This window comes from Marmota flaviventris, chromosome 4 (genome assembly GCF_047511675.1).
Source record: "Marmota flaviventris isolate mMarFla1 chromosome 4, mMarFla1.hap1, whole genome shotgun sequence".
NCBI lineage: Eukaryota > Metazoa > Chordata > Mammalia > Rodentia > Sciuridae > Marmota > Marmota flaviventris.
In genome coordinates this window covers 31,294,873-31,315,036 of record NC_092501.1, presented here as the reverse complement: position 1 = coordinate 31,315,036, position 20,164 = coordinate 31,294,873, and the positions used below count along the sequence as shown (strand labels likewise).

Sequence of the window (20,164 nt, the reverse complement as noted above, 5' to 3'; positions counted from 1 at the left end):
CAACTTCCACTTCTGAGTTTCCCTTTTCTTGACATTGGTTCCTATTGCCCTGTTCTCCTGGGCATAAACATTGTCTCTGATCAGCTGTCTAATCGTATGGTCTGCTGCTGTTCTGCCATTGTGACAAACCTCAGATTCACAGAAGGTCCACTCGTCACTTTGTAGTAATTCTTTATCATCCTGAGTCTTTTTGGATTCAAAAGCAAAAGTGGTGTGTCCCATAATTTTTTAGTATTAAGAGTCTGATTTATTATGTGCAGATCTGTCTTAAGCTGACCTTCTTTTGTGATAGTCCACCAAACGTGAAAATAACAATTGATTTGGTTTCTGCTAATCACATTTCAGTTCCAGCACCCCTTAATTGATGTTGCAGTGTTTCCAGTTTTGAGTTTCCTGATTTACTACCACAGATGGTTAATTACATCCTCTATGGATTTGACAAGCTAGGTTATTGAAGGTAATGTTAATTCCCTTCTTGAAAAGTTCTCGGGAATCTCTAAAGCAAAGAAATAAGGCGAAGGATAGGATTAATTAGGTTTCTAAAAGAGGAGTGGATTTTGAGGTAGAACACCTCACGGAGATAACACCTTAGAGATTACGGAAACACCTAAAACCCATTTAAAAGGCCTGATGATCCCCTAGGATGTAGCAATCTGAGGTAGGGCCCATTGGTTTCACGCTGTGAAGGGCTTTAATCGCCAGAATAAGGCGTCCGAACTTTCCTTTTCCTGCACGCGGGGCACCGAATGTTCTCAGCAGGTGAGTGGCTTAACCAGATGGGTCACCTAATGGTCAACATTAAAATTTCTCGGGCGCTCTCTACCGACCCGGATCCGGTCTCAAGCCGGTTTCGAAGAAGGTGAACGACGGGCTCCAGGCCCAAAGCACGAGGGCGGGCCGAGCCGCCCGGGACGCTGTGAGCACCCGGGCGGGGGCCGCCGAGCAGCGGAGCCGCTGCGGGGCGTAGCACCTGGGCCCGGCCTGGCCGCCGATTGGACGGCTGGGGGTGACCCCGCTGTATCGCGAGAAGAGATTGGCAGTGCAGGACTGCATGTGCCCCCGCGCTGGCTTTGTACGCCGAGCCGCCCGCCGGTCCTTTAACAATGGGCGGCGGGAGCGCCCCGGCGCTGGGCCCGAGCTGAGGCCGGCGCGTCGCTGCCGACTGTCCGCAGCATGAGCGGGGCCGGGGTCCCCCGCACGCCGGCGGGGCTGGGGCTGTGAAGGCCGCGGTTCCGGGTAAGAGAGCCGCGGTGCGGCCGAGCAGGCCTGGGCTGGGCGCGGGCACCAGTCCCGGGGGCGAGGCGCGGATCCTGGCCGGCCAGGCCTTTTGTTCGCCATTCAGGGTCCGCGCGGTTCCTCAGATCCCGGGGAGGAGCGGGCGCCCGGCCTTCTGCGGCCGGCGGACGTTCGTTCCTGGCCTCTCGGAGGGAACTTTGCACCCTAGCGGGGCTGGGACTGGTGTCAGGTCTACCCGCTCCTCGGAGCGTTTCAACCCGGGACTCCGGGAGTCCGAAGGCGGGCCTCCCGCCCCGGCTCTTGCCCTGCTTGCGGCCAGGTCTGTGCGTTGGCAGCTCGGGGTCCGAGTTGATCTCCCTCTTTCCCTGAAACTAGTTGGGCAGTTCCCTAAATAAGCTAGCTCCTCCTGAGTGCATAGGACGGGCCTTAAGTGTGGGATCTGGGAACTGTTTGGGTGCGTCCCGGGCTTAGGACGAGTGAGGTGAAGACCAACAGCCGCACAGGGTAGCTGAGGTCACACCCCTCAGGGAGGGGGCGCGGAGGGTCGTGGGGGAAGTTGCTGGCAGTGACCGCGTCTGGGGCGTGTCTTCCAGACTGAAGTTGCCGCGTCTGGCTAGGCGCGCCGCCGAGTCTCATGGAGCTGGAGGGGCAGTGGTGGCGAGGACAACTGGCTGCTGATATTCACCAAGCGCTTCGGTACAAGGTAACACTGGTTCTCAACCTTGCCATTCGGGGTCTTGCGCCAGTTAAAATGAACCTCGAAGTTCCCAGAAAGTCCAGGTCTTCCAGGCCAGAAAACCCTAGTTCGCTTATTTGCTCAAGGTTAATTAACTTATTCGTTCCGTCCCTGGGCTATATAAGAATAACCTGCAACTTAAATGATGCGAGGGCTTAGGAAAGGAAAAGTGGATGTTCTTGTCTCCAGATGGACCATGAATTTGATCGTGTATTTCAGAATACATACACTCTGAGTTTTTATTGGGCAAAGCAGCCTTAATTGTTCTATAGTTGGTTCTGCATGCCGCTGTTGTAAGTCTCTTTTGTACATATCTAAATTTCCCATGCTTTCATCTAACTTGCTGTGAGACATTGGGCTAGTTAGTTTTCTGGTTCTCAGTTTGCCCACATGTAAAGTGAGGAATAATCATAATAGAATGTGGGGTGGAAGGTATAACTCAGTGGTAGAGCACTTGCCTAGCTTGAGCGAGGCCCTGGGTGATCCCCATCACAATAACAACAACAGTAGAACATACCTTATTAGGTGATTTTGAAATTTAAATGTATTGTATAGGGGCTTTAGTGCTTGGCATATAGTTAGCCCAAGTAAAAACTGTTATTATTACTTGCCTTTTAAGATTTGGGACTGTTCAAAAAGGCTTAGTATTAAAGGTAGAAAGACCTAATATACTTAACAGATATTGAAAAAATACACTTTTCTGGGCACAAAATCTGTGTATCACAGCTCTTAAATAACTTTACTGTGCATTTTACAAAACAGATTAATAGACAGCTCTGCTTCTGATAACCAGAAGGTATAACTTCTGATCCAAAATGATCTCTAGTTTAACTCATTTTCACTTTGGATAGAGAGAACCAAAGTGAGAAGCAAAACAGCCTGCTCTTTAATAAAGGGGATTCTGATCATTGGACTTGAGAGATTCTGGGATGATAACAAACTTTTATCTTAAGTCCCTGAAGACACAAAGTAGATTGGAAAAAAAAATCGAATTGACTTAAATTCTTAGAATTTTGTATGTTTTTAAAGCTCTAGGTTTCTAAATGCTGTTTACTACTTCTGATATTCAGTCTTTTACCCTGAATACAACTCAGCCCCCTAAAAGAGCATTTTTATTGCATAAAAAAGTTCCAACTATGGGATGGTTCTCTGGAGGGTTAAGAAGAGTTGCAGGTTTTCTTCTTTGAAAATTGTCTGGATACGCTTTTAATTTTTTTTTCCTTTTGGCAGATGTCATCTTTTAGTTGGAAATGTGCTTTTCTAAGGGTTAGATTTTTAATCCCTCTTGTATGTGGTGAAATTAATCATTTGTAAATGATACTTATATTTTTTAATTGACCAAAACTTTTAAGATTTTTCTTGGTGATCCCTCATGGTTTTCAATTCTTGTATTTTATGTGTAGATAATTTTAATCATGAGTGATTATCTGAGTTGGTTTTGTCAGTTGAATTTAGAAGTAGTTTTTTTTTTTTTAAATCTGAGTTTGTTGAATGCTCTTGTGCATTAGTCTCTGAAGGAGCCAAAGAATAAGACAGCCCTGCACTCAAGTTGCTAATGAACTGTCATAGGACAAGATAGCACAGGGTCTGAAGGAATACCACTGAAGGTGTCTTGGGCCATCTGTGGCACACTATCCTGGGTTGAAGTCAAAATGAATTTTTATTATAGAAAAGCAAGTTACGGGCTGGGGTTGTGGCTCAGTGGTAGAGTGCTTGCCTAGCATATGTGAGACACTGGGTTCAATTCTCAGCACTGCATATAAATAAATGAATTTTAAAAAAAAAGACAAGTTAAATTCAGGCTGTTAGTTGATGATTTACTTAGATAGTCATCTGCTTATTGTATCGAACATGCTGAGTACCATACCAGTTGGAGCAGTAACTGAGAGACACAAACATCCCACCTTCATAGAATCCAATCTTTTTTCATAAGTCAGAACATCCAAATTTAGGTCCTTCTTTGGGGTGTTGCCATTGTATAATCTGGAAGATGTTCTGTGTTTAGACCCAAGGTTTGTAGAGAAATAATCAATGTGACCAGCATTATTTCTTCTAGGGAAGAGTGAAATACAGTGACTAGAAATCCTCTTCAACCCTAAATGCCAACTAGACAGTTTTTATAAAACACAATTTACCACTCAAAAAAACCTACAAATCAACATGTCTCCTCAGATACTTATGTCTCCTTTTCTTCTCATCTTCTTGCTGCATTTAGTGTCATAGTTGTTTGGGAAAGAATTTTTAGAAGACTTATGACAGTTCTCAAATTGTAGCTTTGTGAGAAACATTTAGAAAATATTTACCCCGTAGAATTGTAGTTAAAATTCTGAGTATTCTTTTAAGCCTGTATTTCCTTCCTGTGTGGGAAGGGAATGGCATTTGAGAAGCAAGAATAAGAGTGTTCAATTCTGAGGGATTGGGAATAGACAGCAGGGGAAACCTGTAAGTTGAGAAAAACATTGTCATTTTCTTATGTTTACATAACTGCAGTACCTAGACAAGAACAGACTCTTGTTGGTTATGTGATAAGCACTTCTGCTTTACCATTTAAAAAAACTTAAAAGAGAATATATTGGACACGTTATTTAAAATTGTCTTGATGGCCCTTAGGTTTCCTTCCTTCCTCCTCCCTCTCTCCCTCAGTGCTAGGGATCCAACCCAAGTCCTTATGCGTGTTTGGCAGACACTCTGCCCCTGAGCTACATCCAGAGCCCCTCCTGACTTTTTTTTTTTTTTTAAGTTTGTAAGGTTAACATTGCTAATAATAAACCCCTCTAGCATTTTGAAGGTGTGTTTCCTAGTATGTCTTTTCCAGAAAACCTACCCTGGCTTTATTTTTTCCCAGTTCCTCACTCCTTGAGCTGAGTTAGCCTTTCTCAGTGTACTCATAATACCTTGTGATTATAATATTGTGTTATAATGATCTCTGTATTTTGATTCACCTGCTAGAGAGAGGCTTGAGACTGTTTTTCCAGCTTTTCTCCTGGGGTTAGCACAGTGCCTGCTACAAGGGAGATGCTCAATATATGTCACATGATGGCAGCAAAGAAAGGTAAAGTTACAACTCATTTACACCATTCTAAAAATCTATAGAAATAGTGAAGGAGAAAGGAAGAATCCTAGGAGCTATATGAGAAACCAGCATGTTCCTTTTATTGAGAGAAAAATTATTTTCTCAGTAGTGTTTGTTTATGCTATTATTATTATTATTATTTCTATTATTATATATTTGTGTATGTGTGGTACTGGGATTGAACCCAGGGCATTTTACCACTGTGCTAAACCCCACAGTCCCTTTTTGATTTTTATTTTGAGATGGAATCTTGCAAAGTTTCTCAGTCTGGCCTTGAACTTGCAATCTTCCTGCCTTAGCCTCCTTCGTCATGGGATTATAGGTGTGTGCCATCACACCCAGCTTGTGTTGCCTTGATCCTCTTAAGGTTCTTTTTCCTTGAAGATACCTAGTAAATCAGTATATCTGAAAATATAATATTTTGTTGTTCCTACAGAGGTCATAACATATATTCATTATTCTGTACCTTCCTGCCATACCACCCCCAATTTATGAGGTTTTTCCACATCAACCTATCTAGGTCTATTGACCTTTATTTTAAATGCTACATTGCATCAACATCCCATAGTTTATTTAACTAGATCCCTATTAATAGACATCACACTTTTTTAAAAAAATTAAGCTTTATATTTTGAGATTATTGTAGAATCCTATGCAGTTATAGTACAGGGGGATCCCCTATTACCTTTACCTAGTTTCCTCCAGTGGTAACTTCTTGAAAAACTATAATCATCTATCACAACCAGGGTAATTACATTGACGTAGCCAAGATGTAGAATATTTTCCATCATCACAAGGGTGTATCTTATGTTACCCTTTTATAAAAAGCATACCCTTCCCCTGCCATCTCATGCCCTCTTTTTAAAAAGAGTTTTTTAACAAAGAATTTTTTAACTTTATTTTATTTATTTATGTATGTATGTATGTATGTATTATGTGGTGTTGAGGCTCGAACCCAGTGCCTTACGTGTGCCAGGCAAGTGCTCTACTGCTGGCCCTAAACCCTAGCCCCTCATGCCCTCTCTTAACCCCTGACAACTACCAATCTGTTCTTTCTATAGTTTTGTCATTTCAAGAATGTTATATAAATAAGAGTTATAAAATATGTGACCTTTCAGGATTAACTTTTTAAACTCAGCATAATTTTCTGGAGATCCATTGTGGTTGTTGGGCATCAAGCTTTTTTTGCTATTACAAACAGCTGCAAAAGGATTCCTTTTTATATATAATATATTCCTGGGATTAGAGTTTTTAGGTTAAAAAGCATTTGTACTTTTTAAAAAATTATCTATTACAAATTACTCTCCAATAGTTGTCAATCTGATCAATAGTATGTGAGAGCTACTATTTCTCTCTCAATAGCATAAACAAAAATTGATAAAACCTGATCTAGAAAGTAAACAATTACATAATGCTTTAAATTTGAATAAGATCTGACATCTTTTTATATATTTTTGGTCCTGTTGTATTTTTCCTATGATCTTGGTTCATATGTTGTCTTTTTCTTACTGATTTACTTGTAAGAGTTCTCTAAACAGTAAGAAATTAGTTCTTCATCATATTTAACAGAAATATTTATTAAATATATCTATTCTCCCCTTATTTGAAATGCCATTATTTTCATATATCTTATCCTGTCCAAGAACATCTTTCCATGTAAGTCCTCCACACCTATCAATTTTTTATCTTTTTTACATTTTTTTCATATTACAGATTGAACCCATGGCTGTTTACCACTGAGCAACATCCCCAGTCCTTTTTATCTTTTGAGACAGGGTCTTGCTAAGTTGCCCAGGCTGGCCTTGAACTTGTGATCCTTGTGCCTCAGCCTTCTGAGTCACTGGAATTACAGATATGCGCCACCTCACCCAGCCAAATTTATCTTCATACAGTGTTGGCATATGTAAATCTATTCTTGGTCTTTATTTTTATAGATACTCATGTGAAATATTGTATTCGATTGTATAGAAAAACTGTTTTAATTTTATAATCAACCATCCTACTGAAATCTTACTGTTTCTCTTTATTTTTTCTGTGATTTTCTTGAGTTTTCTGGACACAAATTCTGCCATCTAAAAAATAATAATTTGTTTCATGAGAATAATTTATGATTCTTCCTTTCCAATAAGTATACCTTCACTTTTTTCTATCTGAATTGGTTAGGTAATGTTGCAATCATAGGCACTAGCCTGGTAATCCTTCTATTGTTTCACCTGCAAGTGAGATGCAGGCTCTTATATTCAATACCGTTTTACCTCCATCCAATCCATTCCTTCATTAAAGATATGTATGAACATTTGTTCTGTTTTTCCCAGGGTCACTTTTATTTCAGATGCTGTTGTGGTATCTGTCAAGATGATTGTGCATATTTGTGTATGAATTTTTTTGTGAATTACAGTTCCTAATACCAAACAGTCCTTGTATTCATGAGAAGTATTACAGCTGATTATGATGATGCATTTTTGATACTAATCTAATCTTAGAAAATATTAGATTATATGTAACTTCCCTGTTTTCATGTATTATTAAATGTACATGTAATAAAATTTGCCATGTTAACCATTTTTAAGTGACAGTTCAATAACATTAGGTACATTTACATTGTTTTGCTTCTGTCACCACTGTCCCCTCTAGAACTTTTTCATCTTCGTAAACTGAAACTCCATACTTAGTAATTTCCCAATCTTCCACCCTCACCCTTCTGCCCCTGGTTACCACTATTCTGCTTTGTCCCTACAAATTTGAATATTCTAAGTACTTCACATAAGTGGAACCGTAAAATAATTATTCTTTATAATCCAACAGCATACTGTCTTCTCTGTAGTATTTATCAGAATTTCCATTTTAATACTGAATAATGTTTCATTGTGAATGCCACATTTTATGTATCCATCAGTCAGTAGGCATTTGGGTTGTTTGTTTTCATGTTTTGGTTATTATACATAATGGTGACATGAATGTGGGTGTACAAATATCTGTTCAAATCCCTTCTTGCTGTTCTTTTGGATATACCTAAAAGTGCAATTGATGGATCATTTGGTGATTATTTATTTAATTTTTTTGACGAACTGCCACCATTATCCATGATAATATGGATGTAAACTGTACCATTTGACATCCTACTAGTATTGTACAAGAGTCCCAGTTTCTCCACATCCTTGTTAACACTTAATTCTATTTTTCTTCCTTTTTTGAATAGTTTTGATTTGCATTTCCTTAGTGATTAATGATGCTGAGCATCATTTCATATGCTTCTTGGCCTTTTATTTATGTTCTTTGGAGAAATGTCTATGCAAGTCCTTTGCCCATTTTTAAAGTGGGTTAGTTTTTTACTGTTGAATTGTAATAGTTCTTTGGCTATTAATCTTTTGTCAGATATATAATTTCTAAACATTTTCTCCTATTCTGTTGGTTGCCCTTTCACTCTGGGGACTGGACATTTTTCTTTTTGCCTGTGCTTTTGGTATCATATCCATGTTACTTCCTGCTATTGTAGTACCTATTAGTTAAGTGTCAGTTTTATACTTATCCATAAAATGAATTTGGAAATTTTCCACTTTTCTCTATGCTCCTGAAATATTTTACTAGTATATATTTTCCAATTTTTGAAAAACTAGTTGGTATAATATTTAAGATTAAAAACTGATGATGGGAAAAATTTAGGTATATAAAGGGCAAAAGAAAGATTAGGCAAAAGAAGATCATAAAACTGCTGAAAAGGACATGAGATTAGAAAATACTAAGGATGAGTACTGGTCTCTAGATCTCTGCAAGTATAACATAATATGCAGCATACCAGGAACATATCCACCTTCTTAAGAAAAGTTTTGAGATTCCTCAGGGGTGTGTGTGTGTGTGTGTGTGTGTGTGTATGTGTGATGGTTAGATTTTTGGCAAGGACACATTTTTTTGAAAACACATGATAGTGAAAATACAATTCTCTTTTTAAAGATCTTTGTAGAATGTATCCATTCCATAAAGCAAGAAACACTTAAAATTGGTCACGTCAGAGGTCGTTAAGAATAAATAGAAAACTTTTATTTTAACCAGATTAATTTTTAAATGCCATTTATTATCCTCCCTTTTTTCATTTCTGTGTTCCTCTTAGGAAAAGTGTGTTTTGGACGTACTTGTAACACTAATATATTGGAAAGACTATGTGGGGGTATTTCTACAGATTATGTCAGATTAAGTGTTGTTCTTCTTGCTTTAGGAGCTGAAGTTGCCCTCCTACAAAGGCCAGTCCCCTCAACTAAGTCTCAGAAGGTATTTTGCTGATTTGATTGCCATTGTGAGCAATCGCTTCACACTCTGCCCTTCGGCCCGACATCTTGCTGTCTATTTGCTGGACCTGTTTATGGATCGCTATGACATCTCTATCCAGCAGCTGCATTTAGTTGCGCTTTCCTGTCTGCTTCTAGCAAGTAAGTAGGAATGTGATTTACATGACTGGAAATCTCCATTACTTATATGATAAAATAGACTTACATAGAACTCAAATCCTATTCATTAGTACTATCAGGAAGTTTATTATGAAAGTGCTTTTTTAGCAGAATGATTGTTAATCAGACATGAAAAAATGGTTCTGGAGTATTTGAAAAATATATGCCTAAGCCCAACATGTTGAAGATTCTGATATAAATGCAAATTCTAGACCACCACAGATCTATTGAGTCAGCATTTACCTAGTGGGAACTGGATAATTTTTAATTTTTAAAAAGTTCCAAAGATAATTCTGTTGTGCTTTTCCAATTGAGAATCATTATTTAAAATCAGTGATTCACAACCAGGAACAACTCTGACCCACAGGGGATGCTCATCAACATGTGAAAGCATTTAGTTATCACAACTTGTTGGGGGATGCTGCTAGCATTTAGTGCACAGAAACTTGGTATGCTGCTAAACATTCTGTAATGCACTGGACAGTTCCCCAGAATAAAGAATTCTTTGGCTCCAAACATTAATGGAGCTAAAGTTGAGATACTTGTAAAAGTACCATGCTCTTAGATTGTTAGAATGCTTTCTACTGACTATATAACAAATTGGCTTAGTGAACTGAACTTTTGTGTGTAGCTACTACAGATGGAAGAATCTTTCTTGTGCATCAGGCCAACTGATCTTTTTAACCCAATTTACAGAAGGTACCACTAGACCTTTTCCCACCTCTTTCTCTTAATATCTAATTGTAACTCATTTCATTGCTTGCTAGTACTCTCAGTGAAGAGAAAGGGCAAATAAAGGAATTGAGTTTTTTTCTTTTTTCAGTAATGAGAATGTCTTTATTGAAGTCAAATTGATGTATACTTTTTATATTATCCATGTTACTATAATAGAAAGTCTGTAATATGTACATATATCATCAGTCTTCACCTCTAATCACCACTGAAGGGTTAAGATCCAGTATGGCTGCTGTCCACAAAACATTCCCCCTATGCCAGTGCCACCGAAGTTCTTTCTGAAACACCTTTGTGTTTTGGCTGCTAATAAACTTAAAACCAAATGTAGTCCCCTGTGGTTTGATTTCTGGTACTAATCTCTTCTCAGATTTTATTTTCCTATCTTTATTCTTCCTGTGATTTGATGACCTCATCTACTTATTTTGTCCCCTTGAATATCTTTTTGTATGTTATTTCAGATCCCTTGTTAGAACAAGAATGAATGTAAAGCCATTGTCATGTAAAGCCATGACTTCCCACTATTTGTGGTTTAAGGTAGAAACTGCTTACTATAGCATTTAGAATCTTTTATCTGGATGTAGTCACCCAGTCTCCTTATTCAAATTTCTTCCCAGATACCTTGAGCCAGATTCTTAGCAGAATATTATCTACTTCCTGAATAACTGCATTTCCCCTTTAATCTGTCTTCCTCCTAAGACCCAGACACATCTCACATCTCTCCCCCACCCAGAAGCCAGAGAGGTACTCTTTGCACATTTATAATTAACCTTTAACTTTTTTTTTTTAGTATTTATTTTTTAGTTGTATGTGGACAAATATCTTTATTTCATTTTTTTTAACCATACGATTTATTTTCATTTTTTTAGTCATACATGACGTATAATACATACATGGAATGTATATACATAAATCATATTGTCTATTCTATTCTGCTGCCTTTCCTATCCCCCCTACTCCTCCCCTCCTCTCCCATCCTTTCTCTCTATCCAATCTATAAAGGTCTGAACCTTTAACTTTTAATTAAAGTTTCATGCCCATAAGTAATCACATGTACAGTGCTGTATATGTTTCATCACTGACTGTGAAGCCCTTTGGGGTTTAAAACTTGGGATCATTAATAAAAATTTTTTGCTTGCTGTAGCTGACACTGTCATTTTACCACTACAAAATCACACTCGTTCTGCCTGTAGTTCTTAAAAGAATGGTGTAGGTCAAGTGGGAAGCTCATCTTTGTGGATTATGAAATTAATAAATGATGCATGGTCAGTTCATAGACTGACTTATGTGACTAAATTAATTTTCAGTGTCTGATATGTTTTAAATTTGTAGAATTCATTCTTAGTGATATATTCTCATACTATGCCTTCTTACATTTGATGTCAATGGCAGCTCTCCTGTTAGTTACCATAAACATTATTCAGATAACTGCTATCTTCCTCATAGAAGGACTGAACTCTATTATGATCCTCCCGCAACTTTTCCCTGCTTTGGGGTGGGCATCCTGGAGTATGAAAGTACAGGATAGCTTATAACTGAAAGTACCAGGTAAAATTTATTTCAGTTATGGAATAGGTTGAAAGACAGCAGCTTATAAAATTCCAGGAGCTTAAGTTGCCAATTCCTTGTTGTATTCATCATTAGAGAAAGGAAGAAGGATCTACACATTATTTCTGATTGCCTTGTTTTAGAGCAGGGACTATAATGATGGATTTTTCTGGATTTGAATCACCCACAATATGAATTTCAACAACCTTGCATCCCAGGTTATTTCTCTATTAAGATGAAAATACAGACCCCTTGCCTTACAAAGTTTTGAGGATAAGGTGGGTTTTAACATAAGAAAATGCAACATAAAGGGTTTGACATTGTAATTATTCCCTAAGAGTCCTGGTTTATCCTAAAATAGACCCTGGTTTGTACAGAGAAATTCTCATATCCTGTTTTTATCACGTGTAGCATGGCTTCCGTTGGTGTCTGGTGGCCAGCATGAAACATATGAAGAGCTTGGAATCAGTCTTGAATATGGGGTGTCTGATAATTTGCTTAAGGTCTTATGAAACTAACAAATGATCTTGGAATCAAGATGAAGTGAAAGTGAAATTATAGACTTTTAGTAATAACAATTGTAGCAAGTGCTTGTTTCTCCTTGACACCAGTAGTGGGTTAGCAAAGTTTTTTTTCTTTTTTATAACTTCCTCTTAGAGCAAAAATATTTCACAGTTGATCTGATTTGTATCTCAAATTTCTAATGAGCTTAGAATTTTTTTCTATGAATTTTTTGTTCTTCATCAATTTTTCTATTAGATTGATGGCCTTACAAATTTGTGAGTATTCTTAGTATGTATTAAGGATGACTTTCCTACTAAGTAATTAAAAAAATAGAAAGTGGTTTGGCAGAGCTCAGAATTTCCCCAGATCCATTCCCAATTCGGTGTACAACTCTTCTCTACCACATATCTGTCATTCACTGCTGGCTTTGAAAATGTTGCTTTCCATGACTGACTTGCACATTTCCTCTAAAGGAAAGACAACTTGGTGTTTTGTTTTCTGTGGCCTCTTAATTCTTTATTTTCTGGGAAACTGATATGAATTTCCTGTGCCCTTATATCCTGTTTGGGGCCTTTATCAATATAATCACATGGCTTCTGGTATTTCCTTTCAATTGAAGAAACTGATCTTTTTACTGTGTGTGTGTGTAGCATTATGGATAGGTAAATAGATTTAAAGTACACACACATAGCATCAGCATAATAGAAACTATAGATATGAAAGCAGTTACTCATTGATGTTATCACACTCTTTGAATTTAATGTCCACAAAGCTGAGCACTTATATCACTATACATAATTAAAAAGTTCCAAAACTCCTTAACCTGAATTAGAATTCTAAATGTGGCTATATATGCAATATGCAAGTTATTTTTAACTTTGCAAATCAGTATACAAAGTCTTTTACATTTATAATCATTGAATACTTACTCTATACATGTAAATATAGAAATCTGTCATTCTAGTAGTTCTCCCTATAAAATCTGGTACAGTACTTTGGTTCAGATTTGGGAATTCAAACATAAATCTTCCTTTTGGCTTCCTTTTTTTGTTTAAATCAGTTTATTTGACCTTAAATGAATTGGCCAACCTCACTACCTGGTTTTTTGAGATGTGAAATCGATCTTATGCAATTTTATTTCTTTCTTTATTTGGCTTGCTTTGCTTTGCTTTGCTTTGCTAGGGACCAAACCCAGGGCTTATGGTAGGCAAACACTTTACCACTGATCTACACTCCCAGCTGCAATTTTATTTTTGCTGTTGTAAGTTTCAAAGAGATAATATGAAACATCCTTGATCTGTGAATTATGGTATATTAATTTCTTCAAAGGAACTCCAAACATGATATAAATAAACTCATTAATTTTTTACAATGTTCCTTTGAAGTATACTGCCAGTGTGGCTGCTGCTACACAAATGGCAGGGTGCTTTGAAAGCTTTAATGATTCATCCTGAGGGCTTGAATCAAATTCCTAGGTCATTCTTCTTCTGAAGAATTTCACTTTAAAAACACTGAGAACAGTCTGTCTTCTTCCTTCACTTTATTGAGTGGGTGGTGGATAACTATATTAAAAAAACACTAAGATGTTTTCAATTATACAAAGTGTATACTAAACTTGCAGAAGTCTTCTTTATGTGATTTGAACTAGAAAGAGCTATCTAGATTTTAAAGTCTGAATTATGTAAGTTATAGATCAACTCCTATCTTCAGCTTTATTTAGTTAAAGAGCAATTTAACTTTCTTGAGCAGGAAGAGATAACATCTCTTCTCCTTTGGGCTTGGGTTTTTCTCAAGATGGGCACTTAGAATCTCCTGGCATCAGAGGCAGAACTTAACCCCAGTTCTGCTGCCTTAGCAAAGATCAAAGGCATGTAGCAGCAGTTTTTCCTCAGCACTGAATAGGTCATCATGAGTGAATTTTTGCTGGCTACCATACAGGTGCCTATACTTTGAGCATCTGCACTGAGTGGTCCCTACCATTTGTTGTTGCAGCTTTAATGTGTGGTACAAACCTATCCCTCTAGAAGAGAAAGTTGACAAGGAAACTTCTAGTTTCTCTCACTTTGGCAATTTTTCTGGCTCTTCTCCAAAAGTGTTTTTAAATGCATAAAATAAAATTATAAGATTTCCAAGGAAACCACATATATTGAAATTGTTATCAAAATATTGAAATGTCAAAATATTTTTTAAACATTAATGTAAAATAGAACATAATAATGGGAGTTAGAAGGCTTTAGTTATTTCTGTTTTATGAACTACCAAGGAATAAGACCCAGAGAGACTTGAAAACAACGCTGGTTCTATTGCTGCATCTGAAAAATCTTAATAGTAAGTGATAGTTCATGACTATTCTCCAGCCATAAGTTCTAGAAATACCTAAAATGCATGCTTTATGTATAGGAAAATGCTTATTTGGAAATTAGTAGAAATGTGTTTCTTGGGCTGGAGATGGAATCTTATTCCTCAGTTGTTCATTGTAGAAACCTTATAGATGAATATTTCCTGAAAAATTAATGCCTTTGAATAATGAAATCCAACTATCATGTTGTCTTCTATTCTGCTTTGAGTAAGGGGATTTGAAAGAGGATAGAAAATATCTTCTCCTTTCCCCCTCCTTTTAAAATAGACTTAGCTAGATTTTTGCCTAGAATTCAGAAGAGGATAGATTTTTTTTTTTTTTGTGGAATGATAATGCTTGCTAGACATTCACCCAGCCCTACCTCCCCATCTCTTATTTCTTTCTGGAATTGAGATTATGCTGAAAATATGCCAAAATGAGACACTTGAGCTTAAAAAGCTCTGACATTAAGTCCTTTAAACTCTACTCTGCTTCTACCTTAAAATAATTTTCTTTCACCAACCATCACCTGCCCACAAGAAGGAACCTTTCTGAAAAGAATCAGCTTGTGAGATTTGAGTTATTTTTCTCATTGGCATATATAACTATTTTCTTTTTACAAGGTAGGATACAAATGAAAGTATTCCATGCATATTTTTTTGGAGGATAGGGAAAATGGGAGATGGTGTTACTGGGAAGGAAAGTACGTATGTAAATACAGAACCAAAGTATTCTGGCACAGTCCTATCTCAGTAAGGAAGAGAAAAGAATGTCTTTGGTCTAAATCTTGATGGTAAGTCAGAAAATCCATTTAACTGAATAGACATATAATGATCTCTTACCTAATACTTTTCCCAACCTTTCCCCTTTTCTTAAAAGGTAAATTTGAAGAAAAAGAAGATAGTGTGCCTAAGCTGGAGCAGCTCAACAGTCTGGGTTGTATGACTAATATGAATCTAGTATTAACAAAACAAAATTTGCTACATATGGAACTATTATTATTAGAAACCTTTCAGTGGAACCTCTGCCTTCCAACAGCTGCCCACTTTATTGAGTATTATCTCTCAGAAGCAGTACATGAAACAGATCTTCATGATGGCTGGCCAATGATTTGCTTGGAAAAAACTAAACTCTACATGGCCAAATATGCAGATTACTTCCTGGAAGTATCTCTGCAAGGTGAGTTGTTGTGGCTGCCAGTAAGTAACTTGTGTGCTTGTAACTTGGTATTCTGTTGCTTAAGTTCATTTTTGGTGTCTCCACAGATTATGCCTTTCTAAATTATGCACCTTCTTTAGTAGCTGCTGCATGTGTGGCTTCTTCGAGGATTATACTTCGTCTTTCTCCAACGTGGCCTACAAGACTGCATCGTCTTACTGCTTACTCCTGGGATTTCTTAGTGCAGTGTATTGAACGACTGTTGATGTAAGCCTTTTTAGTCTTGTGTTCATAGTTTCTCATTAACGTTTTTATTCATGTGTAAGGTACCCCCCAAAAAAGTTCTCAAAGGCACAGAGCTCTTAGGAGACTTGCTCTTGACAGCTGCTTGCTGCCATGAGAACAAGCCACTGTATGAGCAGGACTCTGTAGAAGGGGAGCTCCTTTTGGCTTCTAGTAAGTTAGAAGTTACCCTTGCTACTGTGGTTCTAGGTACATGATAGGGAAAGGAGCTGCTCTTGAATGTCTATAGGCCATAACTTTGAGATCAGTCCAAGTAAATCTTACCCCATTCTTATTTCCACTTCAAATTTTGGGGCTCACCAGAGTGTTACTAAAGTCACAGTCAAAATTAAGTGCTTATTTTGGACACACCTCCCAAGTTGGAAATAGCCTTAGGAGGGTACAGGGAAGATCTTGCTGCTGGGAATTATGGTGCAATGACTGCTGCCTGTGTAGTGGTGGCATTTGATGGAGTGAGCTGTTGAGGAGGTGGAGGTGGGAGTTCCCTGCAGATTCTTCTCAAGTAATATTGTTTCCTTTTTCCTCCATGTTTTAGTGCTCATGATAATGATGTAAAAGAAGCAAACAAACAGAGAGGACAGGCAGGCCCTCAGTCAGCACAACTAGGTGTGTTCCAGACAGCCTCCCAGCCCTCACGGCCGGTCCATTTTCAGCAACCTCAGTATCTCCCTCAGACTCAGCAGACCTCACTGCAATATCGCCATCCTGTATCAGAACAACCAAGCTGTCAGCAGATTGTATCTACCACACACACCTCGTCTTACACACTACAGACATGTCCTGCTGGCTTCCAAACCAGTGTTCAGGGCCTTGGGCACATACAGACTGGTGTTGGGATGTCCCTAGCAATACCAGTAGAAGTTAAACCCTGTCTGAGTGTTTCTTATAACCGGAGTTACCAGATAAATGAACATTATCCTTGTATTACCCCGTGCTTTGAAAGGTGATTATGTGCAAAGGCAGTAACCAACCCAGACTGTCTTGTGACTTGAAGCTCTGGTACAAACTTTGTAAACTTCTCTTCAGAAGGAAAGGATCTACCAGAAGACTGAATATCCCTTTCAGTGCACCATTAATATCTAGGAGGACTAAGCAAACACTTAATAGTGTGTGTCAAATCCTGTTACAAAATCCTGTGTGACAGATATGTTCAGGCCTGGCTGATGGTCCAAATATTTCAAATATTTTCAATACAACAACAAATTTGGACAGACTCCAATTTGCCATTTTGAGGTTTGACCTGTGGTAGGCTCTGGGCCTTATGTTGGCTTATATGTCAAAGACTAATGATTATCTGTGGACTTGCCAAACCGTCTTCTATGAAGGAAAGTTACAGTATTAATTTGTGAAGAGATCTTTTGTTTATTCTGCAGTTTTTGAGTTGTTTTGTTTTGTTCTGTTCTGTTCTGTTTTTTTACTTACAGATTAATTTCTGACTAAGGTTAAACTCATGAATTGATATGCTATACCAATCTGTGCAGTAAAAATTTTTTTCAGATGATTCTGTATAACTTCCTATCATAAATAATATAGGTATCTGAATTTATATACTAAATTTAGGGGTGGAGTAGATCCCATGTCTTAAAATCATGGTCATAACTTTTGTTTGATTGCTTGCTTGTTTGTTTTTTCCCCTAAGTGATCAGCCTCAACTCTTTAGAATTAAAACACATTAACTCAGGGAATTTGTACTACTTGGAAACATTTAACTGTAATGCAACATGCTTTGGGAATGTTATAGTATGAACTACCTTTATAACATAGGTTAAATACTCCTATGCTAAAATGTGTTTTCCAATGAGAACTTAATATTGTAGCACAGAATGAATGAAGTGGTGGTTCCTATGATTCATAATATGTATACAGGTTTTGCATTTCTCAGTGCAATCAATGATTTATATTCAGATTTGAGAATACTCTTAAGAAAAAGGTTTTTTTCAAAGGAAGACATAACTGTAAAATATCAGTACTAGAATAAAGTCCTGTAGATTTATTTTGGAGAGGGGAGTGGCCAGGGTAGTACTCAGGTTGTGCTAGTGCAGCACTTTGTTATGTGGAAGACAGGTTTTATAAGCAACCATGGAATCCAGCTAGTTAGTCTAAACAGGCAAGAGTACTGATTTCTAAATTTCAGTAGCTGCTTTCATTAGGTTGGGCCCACAACTGCCCTGGCATATTTCACTGTACTCATGATGAGTGAAAACACAATAATAGTCATGTTAGCAAGGGCAACTTGGGAGAAATGTTTTGGGGGAATAAACTTAAAAAGTAAAAAATAATAATAATGAATAAACTGTATACATTACTCTCTTGTTAGTGGGAGAAGAGAGATTTGGTGGAGGGATGCTTTCTGGTTTAAAAATTATTAAGGTGTGTCTATTTGTGTTTTTTTAAGGATAGCACTTGAATAGAGGGGCATCTGCATGGCAGATATGCAACCGCCACAATGTGCATTGAAGACAAACATAATGATGTTGTGGGTATGCAGCAGGAGTCTCAGTAATCAAGCCAATGGCCTTTGTGAGGAAGGGAAGGGGCTCAACACAGCAAAGGACTGATCCAAATGGCTCCAGTGGTTGAGTGTGGGTGGGTGGCTTCTGCCAGCATGAATTCTTAGAGAAATGTCCTTTCCTTAAAAGGAAAATAACTTTTATATAATTTAGATACAGAGGGCATGATGTGCATTTATTAGTCTGGTAAATTTAAAAAACCACTCAGGTAAGAACACTCGCTCATGGCAGTTTTCAAGTGTGGAAATTGCTTTCTGAAAGTATCATCATTTTTCCTCTAAAAAGGCTGCTAATTGGAGCAGGTTTAGTAGTTCTTACCGTAAGAAAACTTGAATCATTGGGGGGAAAATATGTTCAAAAGATAGTATATCTTTCACATTCACAAACTCAGCAACCTGGAGTCCAATTTTCAGTATTTTAACTACCTCAGTAATGCTATGAATGTAAGATATTGGGATAGAGATCCTAACTTGAAACAACAACCAGTGCCTGTGGTGATTTAATGTCTTGTCAAATGCTTTTATTGATTGGTTTGTATGTCATTCTTGTTATAGAAGAATATGCCTTTTTTAAAAGCTTATTAACACTTTTCCCAATTTATATTTAAAAGAGCTAAAGAACACTGGATTAATTGGGGAGGGGTAGAATAAAATAATTGATTACTATTGCTGCATACCCAGGGTGGGGTGGGGTGGTTGGAGAACCAGAAGTGTTTTTAAAACATTAGGTTTCAATATAAATACAACTCACAACTGTTAGCTTTGGGAGGGGGTTGGGTGGGGGAGTTGTGTGGGTTTTGTTTTGTTTAATTTATTGATTAGTCTTTAAAGCTGTTTGTTATTTTGTTTTTTTTGTTTTTGTTTTTTGAGATTACTGGACCATCATTAATGTGTACTGTGAAGAGATTAATATGTATCAAGGGCTTTACCAAAGTCCACTAAATAAACACTACTCAAGTACAGACTGCAAACCAAAATGTATCTGTGTTATGATATTAATTGCAAATAGCGAGCATGGTGCTAAAGTCTACACCAGTGGAATTAGATGAGTGCTATGCACTTAATTTTAAAATAAAACTAGTTTTCATTAAAATGGTCTTGGTGTTTTTGTTTTAAATACAGACTAGTAATTTACAGTTTCATTGAGCCATGTCTTTGTACAAGTCAGACTTAGAATCACGATTTACTAAGTCATCCAGATGTAGGATATAGCCACAGTGGTGGGAAAAATTGACCCATCATGTATTCCATCCTGAGCATTTTATTTGACACCACTGTTGCCTTTTAATCTTAAAATTAGTACTGCAGATTCTAATTTGTTACAGAATGATACAAGTTTCAGAATACTCTTAAGAAAAGTAGGGACCCAAATGATCAAGGATGTGAGAGGCAACAGAATTAACTAAGTAGTGGTCTGTTTATCTGGGTGTAAATATTTTCTACTTAATCTAACTTAAACCTTAGTAGATGTAAATTATTTTTAAAGAGTAAAATCTAACAGGTTTGTACAAATGGATTAGGGATTTATACCCCTAAACATTTTTAAAATAAGTCCTGTAAGAATTTTCACTTACTCTGGCATAAT

General features: G+C 37.5%; 1 protein-coding gene across 4 annotated transcripts; it reads left to right on the top strand.

Moving 5' to 3' along the window:
• The first annotated feature begins 1,068 nt into the window (after window positions 1-1,068).
• On the top strand, window positions 1,069-19,672 carry Ccnj (cyclin J). 4 transcript variants are annotated; one of them, XM_071611048.1, is made up of 6 exons: window positions 1,069-1,236; window positions 1,830-1,939; window positions 9,259-9,469; window positions 15,489-15,788; window positions 15,911-16,034; window positions 16,606-19,672. In XM_071611048.1, exons 2-6 carry the CDS (start codon window positions 1,871-1,873, stop codon window positions 17,015-17,017), a joined length of 1,116 nt encoding a protein of 371 aa, XP_071467149.1. In that variant the 5' UTR covers window positions 1,069-1,236; window positions 1,830-1,870; the 3' UTR covers window positions 17,018-19,672. The 4 variants fall into 4 exon arrangements, with proteins under 4 accessions (XP_071467149.1, XP_071467148.1, XP_027786234.1 ...); XM_071611047.1 differs by having other exon boundaries at window positions 15,908-16,034; XM_027930433.2 differs by having other exon boundaries at window positions 15,875-16,034.
• The last annotated feature ends 492 nt before the right edge of the window (window positions 19,673-20,164 follow it).